This window comes from Balaenoptera musculus, chromosome 7 (genome assembly GCF_009873245.2).
Source record: "Balaenoptera musculus isolate JJ_BM4_2016_0621 chromosome 7, mBalMus1.pri.v3, whole genome shotgun sequence".
NCBI lineage: Eukaryota > Metazoa > Chordata > Mammalia > Artiodactyla > Balaenopteridae > Balaenoptera > Balaenoptera musculus.
Genome location: NC_045791.1, coordinates 62,113,973 through 62,141,736, shown reverse-complemented (window position 1 = coordinate 62,141,736; position 27,764 = coordinate 62,113,973). Strand labels below are relative to the sequence as shown.

General features: G+C 35.7%; 1 protein-coding gene across 1 annotated transcript in view; it reads left to right on the top strand.

Annotated features, from left to right (window-relative positions):
• CERKL (ceramide kinase like) overlaps positions 1–27,764 on the top strand; it is a 140,645-nt gene that overhangs the window by 18,897 nt on the left and 93,984 nt on the right. The window contains exon 2 of the mRNA XM_036858112.1: positions 24,192–24,434. Within this exon, the coding sequence (XP_036714007.1) occupies positions 24,192–24,434 (243 nt within the window). The remainder of the gene's footprint in view (positions 1–24,191; positions 24,435–27,764) is intronic.

The window sequence follows — 27,764 nt, the reverse complement described above, 5'->3', positions numbered from 1 at the left end:
TTAGGTTCGTGTCATAGAAGGTCTAGAATCATCTAGAGGTCAGTTTGAGAAGCAGTGTATAAACCATTGCTTAAATAGGGAGCTACAAAGTTGTGGAAGTTCTTACAGAAATTTCTGAAGTTGATGGTGTCAGTTTTTGGAGTCTGAAGTTTTTAAATAAGAGTTTGTTGATAGTCACGGTCTAAACAGCAAGTTATCACCAAGATCATCTAAATGTAGGGTTGTTTACATTTTTTTTCCCAAAAAGATTTTGAACACAAATGAAGCCTTCAGGACAAGACATTATAGTTTGAGAATATTCTGGAATAATTATGCTATGGGTTTTATTTTCTGTATCTTAGGTTATTAGCCTGTGTTTTTGTTGCCGTAGATGTGCTTACAGATAGGTCATCACTTAGTCTAAAATTCTTAGCAACTCCTTCACCCGTAAACTGTTGCTGTGGCATAGTTTTCAAATCTGTTGAGGAACTGAAATGGTGAATAAGGAGAATGTAACGTTCGGAGCTGGTGTGTTCTCACACCATCTAGTGTTTCAGTACTCGGGGCAGTGATGTGTACAGCCTTTCCTGCCAGTAATAGAGTGTGCTAAGATTTTCCTCCTCAGCACAGTCTGTGCATTTCCATAACAAAATCCAGGATCCAAAGAAAATATCACGCGGTGATGAAACCAGGTGATTGTGATCAAATTTCTGTTCCACACTACATCATCATCAGTGTTTGTCAGAAACATTGTTGTCCCATCCTGGGGTGGAATTGATGAAGAACTTGCATTGTGAGTGGGGCACATAAACCCTTTCAGAATGAATACGAACTGAACTTGATATATTTCCCAAAATATTTGGGAAAATATTTGTGCCTAGCTAGAATCAGAGTAGTAGTGACATGTGAGTCAACTTCTGGAAATTTTCTCCTTTTGTTATTATTTCTTTTTTTTTCCCCTTTCTTTTCGCTTAATTTGAAAGACTTTTAAGTCAACTAATAGGAACAACAATCTTATTTCTCATGGGATAAAGCCACTATAAATTGAGCATTTCATTTGAGACCACTGTGGATACATAATGAACCAATTAAAAGATGTTCTGTCTTGATTATGTGATGAAAGTCTACATAAGTCTTACTATTATTTCTAATTTATCTTCCTTATATTGTCTATATTCTCTCAATTCCTACTTTTCTCCTCCTAATCTATTCCATAAATTTCTTAGTAGACCCTTTGTAACAAGGGAGGCGTTTCCAAGTCTGCTTTAGGGAAGACAATCAGATGCCCCCCTAATATTAGGAGCTACCTTTATAAATTCAAAACAAGCCCGGAGCATTTTTGTATTCTAAGTGTACGGAAGAGGTCTCCTCTAATCATTCCTGCCTAGTACCATTCTGTCACACATGCTACTTTCATGGTTTATCTAGTTCAGCTACTGGTGTGGTGACTGCAAGATTTGTTGAATTAGTTCAGGTAGTAATAATAATAGTGGTGAACACTTATATAGCACATTGTACGTGCCAGGAACTGTTACCAGAATCTTACATATTAACTCATTAAATCTTCACAACAATCCTCAGAGGTAAGGGCTATTATAATCCCCATTTTCTAGATGAGAAAACTGCAAAAAAAGAGTTTAAGTAACTTCTCCAAGGTCACACAGGTAGTAAGAGGCAGAGCCTAGATTCCAGCCCCTTTTCTAAGAGGCCATACCTTTTTTTTTTTTTTTTTTTGGTTGGATGATACCAAATTCTTTTTTTAAAAATTTTTATTGGAGTATACAGTGTTGTGTTTCAATGGAGTTACAATGTTGTGTTAGTTTCTGCCTGTACAGCAAAGTGAATCAGCTATACGTATATCTATATCCCCTCTTTTTTGGATTTCCTTCCCATTTAGGTCACCACAGAGCATTGAGTAGAGTTCCCTGAGCTATACAGTAGGTTCTCCTTAGTTATCTATTTTATATAAGAAGCCATAGCTTTTAATCACTTATCTCTGCTGCTTCTCTTTGGGACCTTTTTCTTAACAAAACCTGAAGTGCTGCTTCTGAAACTTGGAGTTTCAGAAAGACAGCAGAAGATATGCTGAAGTGTGAACCCATGCTATGGAATGAACCGTATCTTCTCAAAGCCTAATTATAAAGCACATAATACTATTGTTGTAATAACAAGGTGGTTCTTTGCAAGTCCTTCTAGTCTGTAGAACAGGGGAAAAGAGTATGAGCTTTAAAGTTCAGTCTTACGCTCTGCCATTGACATCTGTCATTGATAAGCCCCTTCACCTCTCTGAGGATCTGTTTGGTCTTCTCTAAAATCAAGAAACAGGGATGCTATCTCCTTTCATTGTCACCATAACCTGAAGATAATTTATGATTAAATGAGACGGAGTATCTGATTTAGTGCCTAGCTCGGCAGGCATGTCATCCGGCTTTCAATTGCCTGTGTTTCTGTGCCGTGCCATTTACAGTAAAAAAACTGACTGCTTCCTTGCCAGGAATACATGGGAAACCTATTTTCATTCCATTAATGGAATATATGTATAGTAAGGTAATTTGGCAAATACGTAAAGAAAAGCTTTACTACTTAGTATTAGCTTTATACCTACTGATAACTTGGGAAGGAGCTGAGCTTCTGAACACAATATTTTCCTCTTTAGTCAGTCATTCTTAGATGCTTAATAGAAGTTAATGAAGGAAGGGAAACAGTTGGAATAGAGAACGTAATTTCAGGCAAGTAAAAACTACAGCTTTAAAATGTTTTTATTTTCCTGATTATACATATAAATTGTACTAGTAGAAATTTAGCTAATATAGAAGAGTATGTAAAAGAAAATATAAACAAAAGCACACTTTTCAGAGGGAAATTTAGTTCTAATTTCGCCTTTTAATGCAGGACTATTTTTTAAAAGAGGCCTATAGTATTGATACATCTGAATGAATCTGAATCTGTGTTGAGAAGGCGCTCTGGGTAGAAACCAGAAAGACGAAACAGATTGGGTAGTTGTTTCTTAAAATCTCTGATGGGTTCCAGTATCCTTTTGTGAAGGAATAATTTGGAAATACGAATCTGGTGAAGTTCCACAAGATGGGTAGTACCCACTGTGCTTCCATTCCCCAATATACTGAACCACTAGAGGGAAAGACCATATCTAATCATCCTTAAATCTGCAATATTGAGGTCAGAAAACACCTTAATATAGTAGGCACTTAAATTTTGGAACCAGATAGATTATTAATGGGAGACACATTTCTTGTCTCCACAATTTATAAAGCAAGATGATCTCCAAATAATCTTCAGAATACTAAGGGAAAATGCCAGCTATAAGAATAGTTCCTCAAAGTGAAAAATCCAGTTATTCTAATATCACCATTCTATGTGGAAATCTCGGGAAGAAAAAATGGCTCCCAGCCTGTGAGGGTCCCTGGCACCTGGTCCTGGCTGGACATCCCCCATGCAAAGAGCGGAGCCAGATACTAGCTGTCTGCTGAAAATCAGAGGGTGACCTCAGTGGTCCTAAGACCAGGCGACTCATCTCTGCCTCCTTTGTCCTTCTCGGATTTCTGTAAGGATTTCACCTCTGAACCCTCAAGAACTGCTTTCCTTTTCAACATGGTTGTACCAAAAAATATGAGAAAGTATCCAGAGCTCCTTTCTGAAATATTTTACAGAGCGTATTTACTCTGTTAGGCTCATTAGAAGTGTCGATTCTCAGTAGGGTTGATAAGCAGGCAGCGAGTTTGATAGAATGGGAGAGGCCAGGCCCCTCGGAGGAGCCCCGGTTCACCAGGCCTGTCCGTTGTCCTGTACAGTTAGGCATGTGGCACCTGGTGGGTCACTGACCTGATGCAGGACCCCAAGGGCTGCTGTTCTCTTTCCTTCATGTGCTTCGCAAACCTCTTTTTTGTTCATGTTACTTCACTGCTTTGGTTTTCTTGATTTTTGTCTTTATATCAATATTCACTTCTAGTTCTGCAGTTTCTCTTTCACTGTTTTTCTTTTTTCTCTCTTACTCCTCACTCTTTCCCATTTTGAACATTCAAAGACCAATCAAGAAAAACAACAGGAGAGGAGCGTAAAACACCAGTAAAATGAGATATTATAGTAGTAACTTACTATTGAGAGTGATTGAAAGATGGGTCTTTGGAGCCATACTATATGTTAGAATTTGGGCTTTGCCACTTCCTATGTAACTGTGGGGCAAGCTATTTAAGCTCTAAGCTCGTCTCTCCTTGCCCCCCACCAGCCTGTAAAATGGGATATAGTAATAGTGCCCAGCTTACAGTGCTGTGAGTTTTCAGTGATATAATAAATCTCAACTTCTTTGCACTAGTCTGGAATGGAATTTTTGTCTATTATTAATATTTATTTAACAGCTATCGTAGCATTTTAGAGTTGAAAGAAACTTTTGTATTGAATATTTGTCATCTTCCTCAATAAAGGGTAAGTTCCTGCTTTCTTCACCACTGTTTCTTTCACAACTAGAGTTGTGTCCAGCAAATTAGTACTCAATACATATTTGTTGACTGACTGACTGAGTGAATGAATCTATTCCAATTCCCTTATTTTAGGAATGAGCTATCAAGCTCAAAAGTTAACGGCATTTGCCTCAAGATTGGTGACAGAGCTAGAGCTGAAACAAAGGTCTCCTAACTCCCACACCAGTGTCCTTTCTGAGAAGATGATGTCATTTTCTCAATATTTATTTTATATGATAAATTCATAGGAAGCTGTATAGTACTATAAGAGGATGTGCTTTGATAATCAGACATGCTTGGATAAAATTCTAGCCTTCTTATTAAAATCATTGGCACACTGCTTATCTTCCACATCCTCATCTGTAAAGTGAGAAAATTTCTACCTTGTAGAACTATGACGAGGATGAATTGAGGTAATCCATGTAGAGTGCTTGGTCCCATTTCTTTGGCCCTCCCCACCACCAACTTTTTAGTCTAGTTAGACTTACTTTACATTCACAGTCTTACCTTGTTTCTCATTCTTTCTTGAATCTTCTATGATCAGGCTTTTGAGTCCCATCACTCCACAGCTCACTTGTCAAGGTCAGCCCTCATCTGACTTCACCTATGAACAGGGTTTGACAGCTAAATCACACTGTGCTCCTTGATACAACTTTCGTGTCTCCTAGGATGTCACTCTTTGGGTTCTCCTCCCACCCCACTGGCCTGCTCCTTCTCCGACTAATCTCTTGGCTATCCTCATTTTTCCATGAGTGTCTTCTGACCCCATTGCCTGTTTCCATTCTCTCTCTGGTTTAACCTCCTCTAGTTTCTGGCTTCAAATATTATCTAAATACCCATGACCATCAAATGTATATCTCTAGTCCAGACCTCTCCTTAGAATTCCTGATTTATAAACCTAACTGCCTACTTAAATTTCAACTTAGAGATCTAACAGATTTCTCAAACTTTTTTTGTTCTAAAATAAACTCCACATTCTCTGCTGCAACCTCCAACTATGTACTTCCTATAGATTTTCAGATCTCAGTACATGGAGACTTCATCCTTCTGATTGCCCAAGCCAAAAACACTGGAGATCTGCTAGATTCCACTCTCTGTTTCACTCTACGTCCAATCCACTAACAAATCCTGTTGCCTCTTTCTTTGAAATATATTCAAAATTGAACAGGATTGCTGCCACCATCTTAGTATGAGACACCATCATTTCTCCCTTGGAGTATTGTATAAGCTTCCTTACTAGTTTCTCTGTCTCTAACCATGTCTCCTGTCAGTCTATTCTCTATGTATCAGATAGAATGTTATTGATACTTTTAAACTGTATGTCAGATTACATCTTCTGCTCCAAAACTTCCAGTGACTTCACATCTTTTTCAGGCTAAAATCCAAAGTCTGCCTGCTTTCGACCTTTGTATTCTCATGTTTTACCCTCCCCGCTTTCTCACTAACTCCAGCCACCTCTTGCTGTTTCTGGAATATACCAAGTATGCTCTTGCCATGGGGCCTTTATACTTACTGTTCCCTTTGTTCAGAAACCCTTGGAACCAGCTGTGTGAAAATTCAGCTATTTACTGATTTTAGAAAGCTAATACGGGGCATATGTTTTTGCGTATGTAAAACTCACAACTAGCCTCAGGTAGCATTGCATATTCAAACATTAATATTTCTGAATGAAACATTAAGAATATCTATGATAAGTGGCATAAATAAAGACTTAACATTTCATGGTCAGTTCAGGTCCAATTTTGGGGCAAAATGAGGTCAGCTCAGGTTTTGTTGCCAAATGATTTAAGAAAAAATAAACAATTTTCAGAGCTTTGGGGATTTTAGAATTGCAGATGAGAGATTTTGGACCTGTAACTACATGGCTTGCTCCCTTATTTTTTTTTTTTCCAATCTTTATTCAATGATCATTGGGTAGTCAGGGTAGATCTCTATCTAAAAGGCTTTTCTCTTGTAGAGCAAGTCTGGCATGTGGAAAGTGTCTAGTTAACAATTATTGAAAGAAGGAATGAAGCTCAAATCATTTTTCACTCAAATATGTGTTATTTAGGAGACAGTGTGACCAGTTTAAGAACAGTTAACCATTATCAAAAACAAAGTACTCTTTGATAAGTGATAGTTAACTCAAACACATATTAGTATTTGAAATATCAGAAATACTTAATGGCTGAATCATCTGCTGACACAAAACCCATTATCTACTTTAGTGCCTGGTAGCCTAATCGGTTGGATTCTGTTTCATTGATCTGTTATTTGGCATGTAACTTTAAGTCGAAATTTTAGTAAAATTTCATCCTTTTTTGATCACCCTGTGTCTTAGAGCATTTTCATGCAGTTGATCAAGGATATATTGTCACTATTTGAATGTAAGTAAAATTTAAAATTTAAATTCTCATGTACATTTAAAGTATCATGTATAAAATTAATAGAAAATAAAAGTGCAGAACTTGCATTAAAATCACCCAAAATCTTAACATTCATTTATAACCCTTATATAAATGAACTTATTTCTCTCTAAAGAAAATGTGAGTAGTAAAGGGCTATAATGGTTTTTGTCTTAGTTTTGGTTGAGTATCCGCTGGAGAAAGTTAGGCATGAGTAGGAATTATTGTAGTACCACTTTTCCCAGTGGTTCTCCAACAAGAAAAATTTTATGTCCTTCCAGAAATTAATCAGTTTTCTCTTCTTTCGATCTGTGAGACCATAATTGTATTTAAATTTCTAATCTGTTTTGAAGAATACATAATAAATTGCTTAACATTTATATTTAATCAAATTCCTAATTTATATAGCACTTTCAGAACATTTGAAAAATTAAATTTAAGAAAATGGGAGTGTTACTAGAATTTTACTGTATTTTAAAAAGTTGGCTCCTGATGTACGGACTGAAATCCTTCTTCAATCATGAATTTTTATTGCTTTTCTCTCATAGACTAGATAGAGCAGATGTGATTTTATTTTTTAATCCACATGACAGGGAGAGCTTTCTTTGTTTCGGTTTTATGGAAAGGATTTTATTTATTATGGTACTGATACTTCAGTTGCTTAAGAAAATACTATTTTAAATATAAGTACTGACTTACTTGCATCCTTTAACTTATCAAACGTGCCTTTAAGTAGTCAGTATTTTTGAAGGTCTTTGTATGTGATCACCATGGCTTATATTCAACAGTGCTATTAAATGAAATAAACATAGTTGCCTCTTCTGCCACAGAGGCACAGGTGGACATCTTGGTGGTAAGCCTCATGCGGTGTGACACATGGCACAACCCAACATGGGGGCAGAGAGCATGCAGCTTGAGCTAGGAGTCATCTTACGGATACTTCGCTGTAGATTTGTGTTTTTCTGTGGAACAACCATCATTCAAGACATTTACATAGTATGACGTTTGTTTTTTTTTAAATGTTTCTTATAATTTCTCAAAAATAGTCAAAACCTGATCAGCACAACCTACTTAGAAGCCAGTGTTCCTCCGCCCTGCCCCTTGCTATCTATATAAATGATATTTTTGACTCTGTCCTTTATAATGTTGGCACCCTGTGCATATTAGATGTAATCGGGGCTGAAAGGAAACTTGAATCCATCTGGAAGCAATAAACTTTTCTAAAAGACTGCACAGTGTTATTTAATCCTGTGACTTCTTACTGTGAGTGAAATTAAGGTTTGATGCAGTTGTGTCACATCGTATTGATATCAAATTTATCTTTCTAAAAAAATTACTGACAGTAGTATTACAGCACAGTGGAGAAGATGGCTTGCTGTAATCCTACAAGCTATTTTGCTTCGATTACATGCTTACATGCTATACGGTGTAACTAAATATATACCTGATCTAAAATGTTCAAATTTTCTCTAAAATTTTCACATTATCAAAGTAATACTTTCTTACCTTTACCTTTAATTTTGGCCTTTTATCATAGTACTAATTATGTGGTAAAAATTATATTATAATGAAAGGCATGGAGAAGAAACTATTACTTTAAAACTCTTTAATTGGGAACATAACTGAATAAATACCATATATGTAGAACATCAAGGTCAAACATTGAGCTTATTTTCATATCAGACTCTTTGAATCAATTTAAGGCTTTTTCAGAAAAAAAATTAACTTCTAATTTCTACTCCAAAGTGGCTTTTAAAATTTCATTTCAAATAGGTAGGTAGAAGGTCATATTTTGTGTGAAGAGGAGCCTAAATGGTATCAACTGACTAGCATAATTTATAGTTTCTGTATGTGTGTTTATTAAGATGTAATTTTTTTTTTTTTTACATTTTGCCTAAGTCCAACTGAAAATAAATTTAAAAGTTAGGATATTTGACTACATTTTATTGGTAACTTCATTTTAATATTTCTTTCTTAGTGAATCAATTGTCACTGGATTTACTTATCTAGAGTTTTTGAATGCCAAAAACAAAACAGAAACTAAACATGTTTGTCAACTGTACGCTTTTAATGGTGGAAATGAAATAAAGGCCTACATCGCCCATGTGCCTAGCATATTAAAAATAAACATGAACTTTGTCTTGAAAGTTATTAAGTTGGAATTTTTAGTAAAACCATGATCAGCTACATTAAAATTGTTTATCACTTTTCCTTTGTCTCCACTAAGTCTAGGCCTACAAATCCTCATCAAATTAATAAGGATTTACAAATATTTTTAGGATATCTCAAATGTGTATTTTTTGAGGTGTAATTGACCTGTAACATATATTAGTTTTAGATGTACAACATGATGATTCAATATTTGTTTATATTTTGAAATGATTACCACAATGTCTAGTTAACATCCATCACCATAGTCACAAAATTTTAATTTTTGTGATAAGAACTTTTAAGATCTACTCTACTCTACTAGCAGCTTTCAAATATGCAGTACAATATTATTAGCTACAGTCACCATGCTGAATGACTGTATCATCATCCCCATGACTTATTTTAAAGCTGGACGTTCTTACCTTTTGACCTTCCTCACCCATTTTGCCTACCCCCTACCCCTTGCCTGTGGCAACCATCAGTCCATTTTCTGTCTATGAGCTTGTGGTTTTTGTTTTCTAAGATGCCATATACAAGTGAGATCATACAGTATTTGTCTTTCTTTGACATTTCACTTAGCATAATGCCCTCAATGTTCCATCCATGTTATCCCAAAGGCAAGATTTCATTCTTTTTATGGTTGAATAATATTCCACTGTGTTTGTGTGTGAGTGTGTGTGACATTTTCTATATCCATTTATCCATCAATGGACACTTCGGTTGTTTCCATATTTTGGCTATTGTGAATATGTTTGTATTTAAGTTTACTTTTGTATGTTCAGTATAAAAGTAGCTTCTGGCAATTTCTCTTTATTCTCCCCCCTTGCTTCCTTCACACACACAGTGGTTCCTTGACCACAGATGTGCCATTTCTGGCATCTGGAAGGTGGACTAATGATAAGTTCAGGTGTCCTGGAGGCTGATAGGTGAATTTCTTCCAGTTCATTTCTGGATGGTCAGGATGGTGGCATTCTCTTCCTAGCTGTCTTGGCTCCTCAGCTGAACTTTTCCCTTCCTGGTACTAAGATCAATCTTCATCAAGTGAAAATTATTACTTCCTTTAGTCTCTCATGTAATGGTTCTGTTTCCTACCAGCAACACGGATCTGCATGTGCTAATTTCAGATACCCCGGATTTACAGTAGTTATTCTGAATACGTTTTTGGCTTCTTAGGAGCAAATAATGACAGTCTTGAAGGTAAAACTGAATGGGAGTGGTATAAAAGTGAACCTTTTAGTGTCTCTCAGTAGCAAAACCCTTTAGAAAATCTGGAGGGCTGTGTGGTAACTTCACTGTGACTACCATGAGGTGATGGGGGGGTGGGACCTGCATAGGTAGGGCATTGATTGCTAGTAATGGCAGAGGTGAAAACAAAGTCATTGTGACTGTCTTTGAGGTCCTCAGAAAAAAGAGTATCAGTGAGCCAGCTTGGACTGTGAGATGTAAGGGCCTTTACCAGGCAGGAAGCCCATATGCAGGCATTGTCCTTAGATGCTGGCAATAGAAGCCATCGTTGTAGCTTAGATTTGGTCCTATTTCCACAGTCCAGCAAGTTCCAGGCCATGAAAGATGAAGAACTCCTTAACCTTTGTTCTCTTAGAAACAGTTGTCCATGGAGATTGCTATGTTAATATTAGCATTTTTATATCCACACAGAGGTGCCTGGAATGTTAGGTGTTCAGACATGTTGAAGAAATAAGCTTTTGGATTTATCCTAAACTATTACAGTCTGATCTTTCTCTAATCCCTCCCCCATTGCTGTTTTTTAAAACCACCATTTAACTAGTGTGGGAAAAAATATATATGTAACTTACCGATAAGTTCTTAAAAGGCTTTGAAGGATCTTTGTGCCTTCACCTCTCTGAAGTTAGGAACTTCTGATATGTGACTGCATTTCAACTGAGTAGTACTGGGCCATAGGAGTTCAGAGAGACTGGAAAATGAAGGATGTTTATCGGAGGAGGTGCTCAATGTGCTTTGACAGATGGTTAATGTTTGAAAAGACTAGAGTCAAGAAGGCCTTCCATTTGCTGGGTAATGAAGGAGCAAAGGTTCAGAGGTTGAAATGCATACACTATCATTAAGATATTATCTGATTGATGGTAAATACAGTCAATAACAAACTTTTATTGGAAACCTAGCCTGTGTTTGAAGCATTGAGCTAGATGCTGGGATACAGAGATTAGAGATGAGGAGGACGGTAAAGATATTGTTGAAGTGAATTACTGAGAAACTAGAAAAAGGAAGACCGATTACTGTACTTCTGAGGTTCATGGGGAATCTGCAAAGGTCATCTAGTAGGATATATATGAACTGTAAATCCTGTGAATTGATATACATAACTGAACTGATAATGCCAAAAAAGACTACATTATAAGATTAAGATGACTCAATTAATGTCATTTTCTGTTGGTGCCGTTCTCAGAGACTCCCCATTTATAAATGTTTTTCCTAAGGAATAGAAATGGAAGTAGAGGTATAAAATGACAGGGGTAAATATATAAGTAGATAGTAAAATTGAGTAATACATAGTCCCAATAGATGCACGTGAGTGCTCTTGCTGAAGTGAAAATGACAAAACCCAATCAACTGCGTGATAAAGTCATGCTATAGAATATGAAATACAGAATATGAAATTTTGAATTTTTCTTTTATTTCACTAGGTTTCATATGTAATAGGGACTTGTTGCATAGACAGTCTAAAAAAATTAATGATATAATCTTAGTTGTTTGATACAAGATCATGAAATATAAAATGTGTGAATCATGACATCTTTAGGCTGCATTTTCTTAAGGTTAGGCCTATCTTTACAACATTATAGATAGACCAGGGGTTCTTGAGCTTTTTGGTCTTGGGACCCCTTTACACTCTTAAATTATTGAAAACCACAAAGAGCTTTTGTTTATATAAGTTATACCCACTGGTATTTATCACATTAAAGATTAAACATTCAAAATATTAATTCATTAAAAATAACAGTAATAAGTCCATTGCATTTTAACATAAATAATATTTTGACTAAAAATAACTATTTTCCAAAACAATAAAAAATCAATGCCACTTTCTTGACTGCTTTACAGTTTGCAAATCTCTTTTATAGAAGATACAGACTTCTTTAATAGAAGGCTTAATAAAAGACAGCTGAATTCTCAAGATTGCTTCTGCACTCAGTTTGTTGAATATCTTGTTTTTGTTAAAGTGTATAAGGAAAATCCAGTTTCACACAGATGTTTGCTTAGAAAAGGAGAAGTATTTTAATAATGTTTTCAGGTAATTGTGGATATCCTTCTTTGATACTACAGTAAAACTTGGTAAGTGCTAATTTCTTAAATGTTAGTTATAGAGCAGGATCTGAAGACATCAATTAACCTTTTGTAGTCTGCTATTTGAAAATTTATTGGTCCGTCTTGCACTTTGAATGAATCTTTCATTATGCATGATTTTATAATATCCTGCATTGACTTTTTGGAAAATTTGGTCTACTGAGTTATATAGAGCTTCCAAATGTTGACACATTTTATGTAATATGTTTAAAATATCAGATACATTAACAGCACTGCCAATCTCATCATAAGATTCTTTAAATATTGAGAAGCTGTCAAGCTCACCGTGGCAGATACAAGTTTTACAAAATTCTAATTTTTGCTTGAAGGCTGGAATTTTATCAGTGACAACAAATATTCTCAGTTGTTTTGCTTGAGTGACTGGCTCACTTTGCTCAATTCCCAGAACACATTTACCAAATACTCATGTCTGAATACCATAGTCTGTTAGTCCATCTTTCAAGCAAAAATGGTCTTCCACAAAATCCAGCTAGTCATAATGCGAAGGGTATAAGTGCTTTTCCTGGAGAGAGCCATCACTTTCATTTGTAGCAGAAATGCTGTTTGCACATTTCCTGTTTCACCACACATAATATTAAAAAGAAATATACTAAAGAGCAGAGATTTTTTTAAAAAAATTAAAGTGTTACTGCTTCATCAAGGACAGTTAAGTGAAACTTTTTTTTTTTTAAACTGTGAGTTTGAGGTGATGAAGGATGCAACGATTATTAATGGAATTTAGTGTCACTGCCTTGATTCATGGTGACACCAGGAGTTTTAACCACTTTTGCCTTTTCACCATCCGTGCAAATGTCAGCACAGTGAAAAAGGCAAATAACATCTCTAGTATTATTATAAAAATCATTTTGACCCTATATACCTTCTGAGACTACACATTGAGAATATCTAATTGATTGACTTAATTTGCCAATTTCTCCATTATTTGTCTGTATAAAACAACAGTGTAAGTATAGATATACTTTTGTTAATGGTAGATATAGGAAAAAAAACCTGATTTCTAAGAGCTCGCTAAGCTATATGGAACATGAGTAAATTATGCATCAAGAAAAGAGCTTTAGAACAGAAGATTGTCTATGATTGGAAGTCAACCTAAATTTTCAATTACACTAATTTTTAAAATACTGATTTTATGTGGTATTCGTGATTAAACAGAGACTATGTAATTTAACATTGTTAATGTCACTCTGTATCATAGGCATTAAATGTTGTTTTGAATAAAGAATTACATATTTATTGTCTGTATTTCAAATAATCAAAACAAAAATAATATTTAATTTTTTGCCTGATTAGTTCATTTTGGACTTCATGCAAAAGTATCTATGTATCTCCAGGTGCTTAGTTCTTAAGAGAAGTACCTAAGCTGTTTACACATGATGGAAATAACTAAGTGGGAAAAAAATTGCAGATAAGAAATTGAGCATTAATTTTTTATTTGGTATGACAAAAATGTGACTTTTTGGTATGGGATTGGCATTTATCTCTCAGTAAGTGATAAGTTTAGAATTTCCTCTATAATTCTTTTACTAGATAATTCTATTTCTTGTCACTCTTGATAAGTGTATGTACTTAGGAACTTAAACTTTTATGCTAACCTGTTAAGTCATAATTCTTGAGGATAGTAATGCATTGTGATGGTTTTTCAGTAAATTACTGGCGCAGCCCTATTTGTTTAAACCCTGCTTTAACCTGATTATTAACAATTAAATTGTGTTTTCTTCTTACAGTTAAAGTGTATTCAAATTTATTGGTCCCTTGCTTCACAGATTTATCTCAGTATGTGGTGTATTCAAACAGAATTTTGTATTTTTAATTAGGGGATTAGATAAGTAATTCTGAAGAGCTGGAAAAAAAATTGTTAGACATCACATTGCTTAACCATCTAATATACCATAAGTGTGTGTCTACACTCTGTTGTGGGAGCCATCTATCAGGCAGGCTTGTTTTTCAGGCAGTATTTTAAGGAGTGGACATGTGCAGGAGCTGTGAGCGCAATTAGCGCCAAGCAGATAAATCCATCTCTAATCCTGTTTACGGTCTGCATCAGACAGATGTGCCAAGATTGATTTAGACAAGCCCTGGGCTTACAGTAATATTTTTAAAAGTGCCATTCACTGTTCTATTTCTGTTAAACCTTTGCTAAATATTCTTGTGTTGTTAGTTTCACTCTTCTTGTTAACCACCGTAACCTACTTTAAGCAGGTCCTGCTTTGCTCTCATGGTGACAGGGTAACCTGCCAGGAGAGGTTATCTTTATTCCTTGTAATTAAATTGACTTTTCCCCCCAAGAAAATACAACAATAGGAAGTGGGTGCTGAATTAAATAAATAGCATGATATCCAATAGACGTATACTTAAATCCCGTGCTGGAACAGATGGTCCCCAGCATCTATGTAAGTAATGTGAGAGGACAGTTAATGTTCTGAAACAACTAGCTATCACCAATATGATCCTAATGAACCAATGGATTTCAAATAATAAACCACTTGCCACAAAGAAAAACATATATAAATATATATCATCTGTAAGGTTTTAATTCTCATAATCTAAGAAAGTGTCTATAAATGATTCTTATATTTTTATCTACTATTATCAAATATCATTTTATGGATAAAGTTTGACCATATTTTTCACCAATAAAGCTATGTTTTAACATTAAGGTAAAATTAAAGTTATATTTAAACTACATCCCCCCAAAGTATGTTTTTTTTTAATTAAAAAAAATTTTTTTAACTCCTCTTTTACATACTGTCTGCATGTGTTAGGTTGTGCGTGGAAATGTGGCTTTTGCCACATTATGAAAACATTTGCTTTTATACATGGCAGAAACTGGTTGTATACTACAACAGAGGTGGCTGGTATGGGGATCGAAGCAGCTATCTTGCAGATGAAAAAGTAAGCAGAGATAAAAGACCTAAATATGTTTCAGCATTTATAAATTTACAAATAAAATAGATTATAAATCAAGAGCAGTATTTTTCTGATTCACGTAGAGAATAAAGAGAGTCTGAGTCATTCTTAAGGTATTGCTTGTAAAGGGATATAGATAAGTGGTCAGTTTTTATAGACCCCAAAACAGTAGTCTTCACTCTGAATATGGTTTATTTTCTTTGTTTTCTCTTTAATCATGTTTCTCATAAATATTTGTATTTTCTAAATGTGTCCCAAAGGGGAAGTGTTTTGGTATGGGGGTTGAGCAGAGACAATGACCTTCTTAGATTTTTAGCTTAGCCTATCAGATGATCTCTAGAACCTGCAGCCTTCACTGGGGGTTAGCCTGAGGGCTTTCCACCTAGAAACCTGAGGACCCTTTGGCCTTAGCTCTCTTTCAAGTCTTGGAAACCAATGTCCTGTTGCCCCTCAGAGACAGCTGTAAGAACTTCGAAAAACAAAGACATAGACAAGCACCATCTAATCTGATGATAGATTAAACAATATTTAGACAGTTCCAAGCCATTAAATAAAACCATTTTAAATTCAAGTTCACAGAATTCTAACAAGTTTTAATCCTAAAGACCATATTCAGAAGAAGAAAATAATTTTCTATAAAACTAGTATACACATCTTCACACATGTTAGGAAACAGTTTTATTCAAAATCAGGTGTATCCTGTGATTAGAGAGAACTGGGCAGATTTACTCATGTCATGTAAATGATTAACATTGGAGAAATGAATAATAGACCAGAATTACTATGTAGGAAATTGGCACCTGAGAGATCTCTATAGCTGCTGAGAAAAAGAGGGTGCTGAAGAACATTTGCATATTGTTAGAAGTTTGTAAAACAAACAAAAACTATTTTATTCACAGATCAATTATCTTTATTTTCATTTCAAATAAAAACAAAATGTTCTAAATCTGTAGTTCTTCCTCTTAGTTTCCAGTTGTCACCCTGGTAAACAGACCAGTCACGTGAAAACCCCAAATTTGAATCCGTGGGCAAATGTGGGAAGAGATTAGAAGCCTGAGCAGGGAAAGCAGGAAATACCACTCAGAGAGTTACAGGGATTTTCAGAATTTTCACTTCTGTCAGCTCCTGGTTGCTACAACCTAACTTTCCATTTCCTTGAAGGTTACCCTGAAGCTTCATATGAAATACAGTTGACCCTTGAACAACATGGGTCTGAACTGCATGCGTCCATATATATGCAGATTTTTTTTTTAATAGTAAATAGTGGGTGGTTGTTTGCATCCTTGGGTGTGGAACCACAAATGGGGGGAACTGTGGATATGGAGGGACGGCTATAAATTATATGCGGATTTTTGACAGCACTGAGGGTGCACCCCTAAGCCCTGAGTTGTTTAAGGATCAACTCTACTACTCAGTTAAGACACATTGGTGGGGCTTCCCTGGTGGTGCAGTGATTAAGAATCCTCCTGCCAATGCAGGGGACACAGGTTCGAGCCCTGGTCTGGGAAGATCCCACATGCCACAGAGCAACTAAGCCCATGCACCACAACTACTGAAGCCCGTGCACCTAGAGCCCGTGCTCTGCAACAAGTGAAGCCACCGCAATGAGAAGCCCATGCACAGCAATGAAGACCCAATGCAGCCAAAAATAAATAAATAAATTTATTTTAAAAAATAAATAAAAAAGACACCTTGGTGGTTTGCTGTTTTCCTACAGACTAGTTAGAGACAGAACAATGGTTTGCCTACTGTTTTAAGTTTGACTAGAATAAAAAACAGATCCAGAGTTAGACCAGTGTGTGTTTACTTGAAGAAGGTCCTTACTAATGTGCAATGTTGGTAAAGACCAGCCAAATTGCTTGGATCTGGCCCCTAATAGATGTATGACTGTGGACAAGTTATGTAAACACTCTGGCCTGAATTCCTTCTCTTTTAGGAAAAAGCATCTACCTCAGGTTAGTAGATCCACAGGTTAAGGATTAAATGAGATAATAGATGTAAAGTGCTTATAGCAATGATATAGCACATGCTCATTAAATATTAGCTACCCTTACATTTTAGAAAATGGGATTTTAACAATTAAAACTATGAGCAGGAACTATTTTAGGATGAGCAAAGGAAATCATCTTTTTCAATTAATTACAGAAATACTTTCATTGTAGGAAAATTAGAAATTCATATACGCAAACTAAATCGCAAACTCATTCTCCTTCCAGGTTTTCATATGCATCTTCATACATATGTGCATATGGAAATATATTCCACATGCATTATGTGTTCAGTAAATATATACAAAACAGTAATGGAAATGTGGTGCACTGTTTTAGACACTTTTCTAGTCAGATTTCTACATTTTAATGACTGAACTGCATTCTGGTATATGACTGTACTTCATTTATCAGAACCAATACTCTGTTATTTCATATTTAGGTTGTTTCCAAGTTTCACTCAAATAATGCTTGGGTAAGCATTCTTTTAGCTAAATTGTGCATGTTACTTATCCCCTTAGGGTAAATTCCTGGAAGTAAATTGCTGGATCAAAAATATGCATATTTTAAAGCATTTTCCCTTCTCTCCATTTTAAAAAAATATAAAATGTAATGCTGACTACAGAGAGGGAGGTTTTTAAGAAAAAATTAATCTTATACTCCCTCATATCTCTCTTTTCATGGGTAACCACTGTTTATTTTCCCCTTCGGTTTTTTCTCCTTTTAAAGAAAGTGAGATCAAATCTCTCAGATTATTTTGTCACTTGCTTTTATTCCACTTATTATTCATACCTCTTAACACGAGTGTCTTTCCAGATTAGAACACAAAGATCTAATTTGCTCATTTGTGAGTTGAAGATTATGATAAAACTATTCTCCTATTGAAGAACATGAATATTGCTTCAAATATTTTTGCTATTATAAATGCTGCAATTAACATTTTGAAATCTTTTGATACGTATTCCCAACTTGTTCTCCAGCAGTTACCATTTTTGCATTCCCACCAGTGCTGGGACTGGTTCCCTTTACCGACATCATCACTGAGCATTATTTTTGATCTTGTGCCAATCTAAACGGCAAAAAATGGTATCTTGTTGTTTTAATTTGCATTTCTTTGATTACTAATTAGATTGAACTTTCTCATATGTTTATTGGTCAATTTGCATTTCTTCTTTTGCGAAATGCCTGCCTGGGTCTTTTATGTACTTTTCCACTAAAGTGTTTCTTTTCTTGATTAAATAGATTATTTAACTGTCATATGTTGCAAATATTTCTGCCCAGTTGGCCTTTGTTTGTGACTTCTGCTTATGGGTCTTTAGGACTTTATTGGCATTAAATAACTTTTATGTTGAGTATCTCAGTCTCTGTAATGTCTGCCTTTATTGCCATGCTATGGCTTTACTAATTTATGGTTATATAAAGTTCTTTCTAATCTAGGAATATTGGTGTATATTATGAAATAGAGATCTAGTTTTTCTTTTCTTTTTTAAAGATGAACCAGTTCTAAATCACCTTTTAGTGAATATTTCCCACTGAACTTGGATACTACCATTATCACATTAGTGAGTTTTAAAATATTTACAAGTATTTCTTTGGACCATTCATTTATCTATTCCTAGATGTTTAAATTATTATAGCCTTAAAAAATAGTATTTTATCTGACTGGGTATGTACTCCCCCTCATTACTGTTAAAACATTTTCTTCATTAATATATTTATTCCAAGAAAATTTGCAAACCATTTGATTAGGTTCCTTGCCCCTTACATCAAAAAAAAAAAAAATACCATTGAGATTTTGACTGGAATTGCATTAAAGTAGTTATTAATAATGAGAATACTGGCATAAAAATATGTAATCTTCGAACCTGGTATGCCTTCACTTATTCAATTCTTTGTCTCTCAGTTTATTTTGAATGGCCTTTTCCACCGAAGCAAGTCCAGGATCATTTTGCTAAATTTGTTCCTGGATAATAATTTGCATAGGATCTCTTTATCTCCATTATGCTTTCTTGCTAGGTATTGATATATTTGTAACCAGCTTCCTTACTGGCTATTCTTATTAGTTCTAATGGTTTTAAGTTGATTCTTTTGAGTTTTGTGAATATATTGTGATACTATCTATAAAGAGTTATAGTTTCAGCTCTCCCTCTACCCCTTTCACCATCAGTTGTTTTTATTTCATTTTCCTTATGTATGATAGTGACCAGAATGTCCAGAATAATTGAGAATAGTAAGAATGATAATAGGTATTCTTGCCCTGTTTCCATAAATTTTTCTAGTTTTTACTACTAAGTTGGATCTTGGCTGTTGGTTTAGTATCTTTAAATTTGCAGTTTACAAGAGATTTTAACTAGGAATAGTCATTGAATTGTTTACTGCCAAAGTAAAGCACACACGGCAAGGAATTCAGACTAATATAGGACTTCGAGTGAAAAGTATATATTTCATCCCTCTTTTTTTTTCTCTCAGTGGTCCTTCCCTCCCTTTCTACTTCCCTCCTTTGGAGCTCTTATTTGCTGTATGTTTGACTATGTAGATAATCAAATTGATATGAGACACAAGGTTGTAACGAATATTATAAGATTAGGCTAGAAGAAATTATTTGTAACATATATCATGCATATATAATAAAGGATTAATTTCAAGAATATTTGAAGGACTCCTACAAATTAGTAAGACATAGACAAGCAACCAAACAGAAATAGGGAAATGCATTTGTAGAGGCAACTCTTTTAAGAAATACAAATGAAAAATAAAAGATGTTCAACTTTATTAATTGTTTAACTGATTTTTGGAAAAGTACTCACAGATATAATCAAGAATATAAATTCCTTTAGGGTAGGTAAGTGATATGACCTATCTATAACATTTAGCTGTATGAAGCAGACACCCAGCAGCACCCATATATGGGAGGCCAGTTTCTTTACACTTCACAAGGTATCATTTGCCATACAGACAGTGCATTCCACAGGGTGAGGATTTGTCTGGGACCTTTGAAAGGCTGCTTCATTTCATTCTTGAAGGTAGAGGAAGGATGTAAGATATCCCTGGCCCCTCCCAACTGTTCTAGAGACCCTGGCCATATGCCTAGCTGCTCAACAAGTGCAAATAACCTGTACTAAGCCCACCAGCTGCAGATATCTTAATGATGATTTACTGTGAAAGAGCTTGGTTTCCCTCGTATATAACACATAGTGTCCAGCTTTTAGTTTCTAAGATATTCTTCCTGAGAAGGAACCAGGGCTCCTTGAGGAAACCAGATGAGCTTGAAACACTATGCTGTTATAAGAAAGGAAGGTTGTTTTCAAAGCTATTGGGATATTGTAACAAAGGAGGCAGATTGGAGGAACTCTCACTGGTCATTCTGTACCAATTTGGAGTATTCAAGTGGAAACAAGAATTTTAGTTAATTGAAAAGTTGAGTCTGTAAAAGGTCCTAACTTTATTATATGATCAAAGGGAACAAACAATCTAAAATATGCTAAAGCTGCATTTTCAAAGTGTGTTCTAGGACCCTCTCAGGGAGTTTGTGAGTTCAAAGCTATTTTCATAATTTTATTAAGAACTTGTTATTTTCACTCTTCTTCTCTCTCAAGGGTACAGTTGAGTTTTCCAGAGGCTGAGATATGTGGTGACATCTTTGCCCTGATGGCTAATGCTGTGTGTGTTTTGTATTCTTGTGTTTAAAAAAGTCTCCGTTTTAATGTCTAATATAGTAAATATCAATAGATATAACCTACATAAACAAAAGCTATTTGGGGCCCTCAGTCTTTAAGAATGTAAATGGGCTCCGAGACCAAAGAGATTGAGGGCCATTGAACTAGAGAAAAGTCAATCTTACCAACATGGGTTAATCCATTAGTACTTACAGAAAAGTGGGTGGGTTGACTCACTCTGTTCATGAAGGCACGTGGGATATTTTGGCTTCTGATGATACATTATTTTCACTCTGTTGATTAAGTGATGATTGTAGTAATAGTGATGACTGTTTTATTTTCTAGAATATATAAATGTTTCCCACTGAAGTGATACTTTGAGGGTATTGATTCTTAGGTCACTGGGTGACAATAGAAGTAGACAATACGCAGACCTGAAGCTTGAGCTTTCTGAGGAAATGACAGGCCTGAAAATATGCCCTTGGGTTCACCCTATCCCACTGCCATAAACACTGAGAGAAGAACTTGTCTTTGTTTCTTTTTCAGTGGTACATGTGCTTTGTGAGCAATTGGGCTGTTGTTTGCAGAATGGTTGGGAAAGGCCCCCAAACTCCCTGAGAATGCAGAGAAAGAACTTCTTAAAGCACCTGAAAATTTTTGCTCCAGTCTGAGAATACCTTTATGCCTGCTTAAGGGCTAAGAAAGCTGAGAGAGGGCCTCTGCTTCCTGGGGCTATTTTAGCGCTGGTACCATTTCTACATCTGTTTCTATTGATTTCTTTGTCTCTTGTCATGGCTGGTATTTTTCTGCCTTTTTACATGTGTAGTGATTTTTGATTGAATGAGAGCAATTGTGAATTTTACCATTTAGAGTTGCTAAATATTTTCATATTCCTGTAAATACTCTTTTTTTTCTTTTCCTTTTTTAACATCTTTATTAGAGTATAATTGCTTTACAATGGTGTGTCAGTTTCTGCTTTATAGCAAAGTGAATCAGTTATACATATACATATGTCCCCATATCTCTTCCCTCTTGCATCTCCCTCCCTCCCACCCTCCCTATCCCACCCCTCTAGGTGGTCACAAAGCACCGAGCTGATCTCCCTGTGCTATGCGGCTGCTTCCCACTAGCTATCTGTTTTACGTTTGGTAGTGTATATATGTCCATGCCACTCTCTCACTTTGTCCCAGCTTACCCTTCCCCCTCCCCGTATCCTCAAGTCCATTCTCTAGTAGGTCTGCATCTTTATTCCCATCTTGCCGCTCAGGTCTTCTGACCATTTTCTTTCTTTTCTTTTTTTTTTTTTTTAGATTCCATATATATGTGTTAGCATACAGTATTTGTTTTTCTCTTTCTGACTTACCTCACTCTGTATGACAGTCTCTAGGTCCATCCACCTCACTACAAATAACTCAGTTTTGTTCCTTTTTATGGCTGAGTAATATTCCATTGTATATATGTGCCACATCTTCTTTATCCATTCATCTGTTGATGGACACTTAGGTTGCTTCCATGTCCTGCAACTGACAAAGGATTAATCTCCAAAACATACAAGCAACTCATGCAGCTCAATATCAAAAAAACAAACAACCCAATCCAAAAATGGGCAGAAGACCTAAATAGACATTTCTCCAAAGAAGATATACAGATTGCCAACAAACACATGAAAGAATGCTCAACATCATTAATCATTAGAGAAATGCAAATCAAAACTACAATGAGATATCATCTCACACCAGTCAGAATGGCCATCATCAAAAAATCTACAAACAATAAATGCTGGAGAGGGTGTGGAGAAAAGGGAACCCTCTTGCACTGTTGGTGAGAATGTAAATTGATACAGCCACTATGGAGAACAGTATGGAGGTTCCTTAAGAAACTAAAAATAGAACTACCATACGACCCAGCAATCCCACTACTGGGCATATACCCTCAGAAAACCATAATTCAAAAAGAGTCATGTACCACAATGTTCATTGCAGCTCCTGTAAATACTCTTGAGCTTTGTTCTAGGATGTTAAGTTACTTGGAAACACTTGAATCCTTTTGAGGCTTGCTCTTAAGCTTTGTTAGGTGGAATCAGAGCAGCCTTTGGTCAGCTCACTAACGAGACAATACTTCTTTAAGTACTCTCCCCAAAGTCCCACGAATTTCATTATTTTTCCACTTTGGCTGGTAGAAACACCTGTGTGATCTCTGAGTGTTGTTCTCTCTAATCCTTTGGGTGATTCTTTCCCTGGCCTCACACATATACTGATCCATGCTCAGCTGAAGATTCAGGAGGCAGATCTACAGAGTTCTCTTTCTGTGCAGCTCTCTTTTTTATAATAATTTTCCAAGTGAACTCTAAGTCATCTTGGCTTTCCTGGCTCCTCAATCCTCCTCAACTCAGGGAGACAACCAGGCTCCAGCAGGGTTCCCCTACCTGTGGCCTGGGACAGTCGGCTTGTAATCATATGGCTTCTTTGTTTTCCCTCTCTCAGGGATCACTGTCCTGTGCTACCTAATGTCCCATGTCTGAAACTGATGTTTCCTTTCTCTGGTGTGCTCTTTTAGTTGTTTCAGGCAGAAGGTAAAAGCATTCCCTGTGATTCCATGTTGGCCAGAGTGGAAGTTTTGAAAGTACTTTTTTTAAAGTATAAAACACTTCTACTTTGAGAGTCAGTTGAAATAGTCCGTTATCACAACAAGTATTTTCTGACCTGTGTTTAAACATAACCAGTACAATTTCATGCCACTATAAAATAAAGTCTGACTATAGTAAGATTCAGGTGGATCTTTCTTTTCAGAATAGCAGGAATTCATAATGCTTTCTACTCACAGTAATCTTACTCTGTTTCCTTTTTGCACATGTGTTACTTTACCTAGAAAGTAAATTTTCTTTCCTTTACATGTTGCCTTCAACAACCTGTTATAAACTCACTTCTGTTAGTGAATTCTCTTCTTTCCATTACTTTACTCTGTCCTTGTAAGTACCAGGAAGCCTCTTGCATGATACTAATTTATTATTATTGAAATGTTTCTTTGTTTATGTTCCTGGAATTCTTCATGCATTGAATATTCTCAGATTCTGAATGTCCTAGGCCTTGTGTGGCAGGGACTCCCTTCCATTTTTTCTGTTTATGGGAAAATTGACCCAATTTTCCTTTTTTTTTTTTCCCCTCCCCATCTCATACAGGACTTGACATAAAGCATAATCAGTAAAATAACAGATGATAAAGATTTTCTGGGTTTTCACTATTTATTATTCATACATATAAGATATAGACACAGTGGTTTTGATTGGAAAATTTAATTTCTTTTCAGGTGATTCCAAGTATAATTTTCTACATAAAGAAGAATTCATTGAACTCAAAGACATATTCTCTGTCAAACTGAAACGGCGTTATTCAGTTAAACAGCAGAGAAGTGGTACTTTATTAGGAATCACACTCTTCGTATGTTTGAAAAAGGAACAAAATAAATTAAAGGATTCTACACTTGATCTTATTAATTTAAGTGAAGACCACTGTGACGTATGGTTTAGACAGTTCAAGAAAATTTTGGCAGGTAAGTACTCCTCGTGGAGATTTTTAATGAGTCTAGTTTCCTTGACGTAGATTACTAATCTAAACAGGACACTGTATTTATCAGTACAGTAACCCTTGATTATGTTGAGGTCATTTGCTTCTATTGCTAGTTTGTTAAGTGTCTTTATCATGAAAGGTGTTGAATTTGGTCACATGCTTTTTCTACATCAATTGAAATGATCATATGGCTGTTTCCTTTCATTCTATTAATGTGGTGTATTACACTGATTGATTTTCATTTGTTGAACCATCCTTGCATTCCAGGAATAAATCCTACATGGTCATGGTATATAATTCTTTTAATATTTTACTGAATTTGGTTTGCTAGTATTTTGTTGAGGATTTTAACATTGATATTTGTGAGAGATATTTGTGTGTAGTTGTTTCTTCTGCTTTTATTATCTTTTTTCTGACTTTGCTATCAAGGTGATGCTAACCTTATAGAATGACTTAGGAAGTAACTGTTGAATGGCCGCTTCCTTAAAGAAACTTTGATAATCTGAAATAAAACAGTTCTTAAATATTTTTTTTTCACTTGTTATTTTTCTATTAATGTTTCTTTTGAGCTTATATTAGAATTTGCTTCTCTTCCACCTACACATTGATGGCAAGTGCATCTATGTACTGGGTGGCTTGAGAATAACAGTTTTTTTTTAAATTGGAGTATAGTTGATTTACAATATTGTGTTAGTTTCAGGTGTACAGCAATGTGATTTGGTTATACATATATATATATGTGTGTATATGTGTATATATGTATATTGCTTTTTTCTATTCTTTTCTGTTACAGTTTATTACAAGATATTGAATATAGTTCCCTGTGTTATACAGTAAATTCTTGTTGTTTATCTGTTTTATATATGGTAGTGTGCATCTGTTAATCCCATACTCCCAATTTATCCCTCCCCCACTTCCCCTTTGGTAACCATAAGTTTGTTTTCTATGTCTGTGAGTTTGGGTTTTTTAAATAAGTTCATCTGTATTATTTTTTAGATTCCACATAAAAGTGATATCATAATATTTATCTTTCTCTGTCTGAATTACTTCACTTAGTATGATAATCTCTACATACATGTTGCTGAAAATGGCATTATTTCATTCTTTTTTTATGGCTGACTAATATTCCATTGTGTGTGTGTGTGTGTGTGTGTGTGTGTGTATCACATCTTCTTTATCCATTCATCTGTGGATGGACACTTAGGGTGCTTCCATGTCCTGGCTATTGTAAAAAGTGCCTCCATGAATATTGGGGTGCATGTATCTTTTCGAATTAAAGTTTTCATCTTTTCCAGATATATGCTCAGGAGTGGCATTGCTGGATCAGACAGTAACTATTTTTAGTTTTTTCAGGAACCTCCACACTGTTCTCCATAGTGGCTGCACCAATTTACATTCCCACCAACAGTGCAAGAGGGTTCCCTTTTCTCCACATCCTCTCCAGCATTTATTATTTGTAGACTTTTTGATGATGCCCATTCTAACTGGTGTGAGGTGATACCTCACTGTAGTTTTGATTTGCATTTCTCTAATAATTAGTGATGGTGAGCATCTTTTCATGTGCCTGTTGTCCATCTGCATGTCTTCTTTGGAGAAATGTCTATTTAGGTCTTCTGTCCATTTTTGGATTATGTTGTTTGTTTTTTGAAATTGAGTTGTATGAACTGTTTGTATATTTTGGAAATTAAGCCCTTGTCAGTCACATCATTTGCAATTCTCTCTCAGTCTATAGGTTGTCTTTTTTTGTTTGTTTATGGTTTCCTTTGCTGTACAAAAGCTTATAAGTTTGATTAGGTCCCACTTGTTTATTTTTGCTTTTCTTTATATTGCCTTGGGAGACTGACCTAAGAAAACATCAGTGCTATTTATGTCAGAGAATGTTTTGCCTATGTTCTCGTCTAGGAGTTTTATGGTGTCATGTCTCATATTTAAGTCTTTAAGCCATTTTGAGTTTATATTTTGTGTATGGTGTGAGGGAGTGTTCTAACTTCATTGATTTACACATGGCTGTCCAGTGAGGATAACAGTTTTTTGAAGATAATATTTAAATTGTCTATATTTCAGGGTAGATTTTTCTGAAGGTAATATCCAGAGAAAAGAGAGCATTTACTAGAATATTATCTCCTTATGAATTCATTTGTATCTAAAATTTCTGAATGGCATTTATATTTTACATTTTAAATAAAGTGCATGAATACACATATAAAGCAAATTGGATTTCTAAAGGTATTTAGGTAAAGTATAATCAAACTGAGTTTTAGGACTTTTTTTTCTCATAAACTTGTAAGTCTTGCTTTTTTTTTTTTTTGTTTTTTGTTTTGGCCATTTCTTCCTGTTTGCCAGATTGATCAAGGTAGAGGCAGCTGGTGTAGTTGATGCACAGCTTGGGGTAAGATGACTCAGGACAGAGATGGGTGCCAGACAAAGAGCAGGCACATGGCGATGTTAGAAATTTTCAGGCCAGGAATCATTGATCAAGAAGACTGAGGGGGCTTCCCTGGTGGCGCAGTGGTTGAGAGTCTGCCTGCCAATGCAGGGGACACGGGTTCGAGCCCTGGTCTGGGAAGATCCCACATGCCACGGAGCAGCTGGGCCCGTGAGCCACAACTACTGAGCCTGCGCGTCTGGAGCCTGTGCCCCGCAACGGGAGGGGCCGCGATAGTGAAAGGCCCGCGCACCGCGATGAAGAGCGGTCCCCGCACCGCGATGAAGAGTGGCCCCCACTTGCCGTAACTAGAGAAAGCCCTCCTCGCACGAACCGAAGACCCAACACAGCCAAAAAAAAATAAATAAATAAATAAATAAAGTAGCTATAAAAAAAAAAAAAAAAAAAAAAAAAAAAAGAAGACTGAGGACCCAAGTTGGTCAAGGGCAGCCAACTGATACGATTTTATGCACAAAAGATGAGGTGAAGTGAAATATTAGAACTAGGAGAACTGTTACAAAGTGGTCCCTTCAAGGAGACCTGATTGTTTTAAGAAGGCAGGAAACTACAGAGGCCGTAGTTTGGTTCATCTCTCTGGAAACATACAGAATATATATACATATATATATTTAACTAAAAGCATTCCACTTTAATGGTGAGTCTTTTACAGTGTTCTTATTTTAAATTCATTTGAGAAGAGATAAAAGAAGTTAAAATGAAAACTTAATTGAATAAATTTCCTTACATGGGCAGGTACTCATGGGACTTGAATGGTCTATAAAATAAGAATGTGTCATTTGATTAGGAGAGGCAGAGCTCTTCCTTGCACTGAGGGTCTGAGGAAATCTCCCTTGGGGCTTATGAAGGGCTGGCTGAGTGATGTGAGAG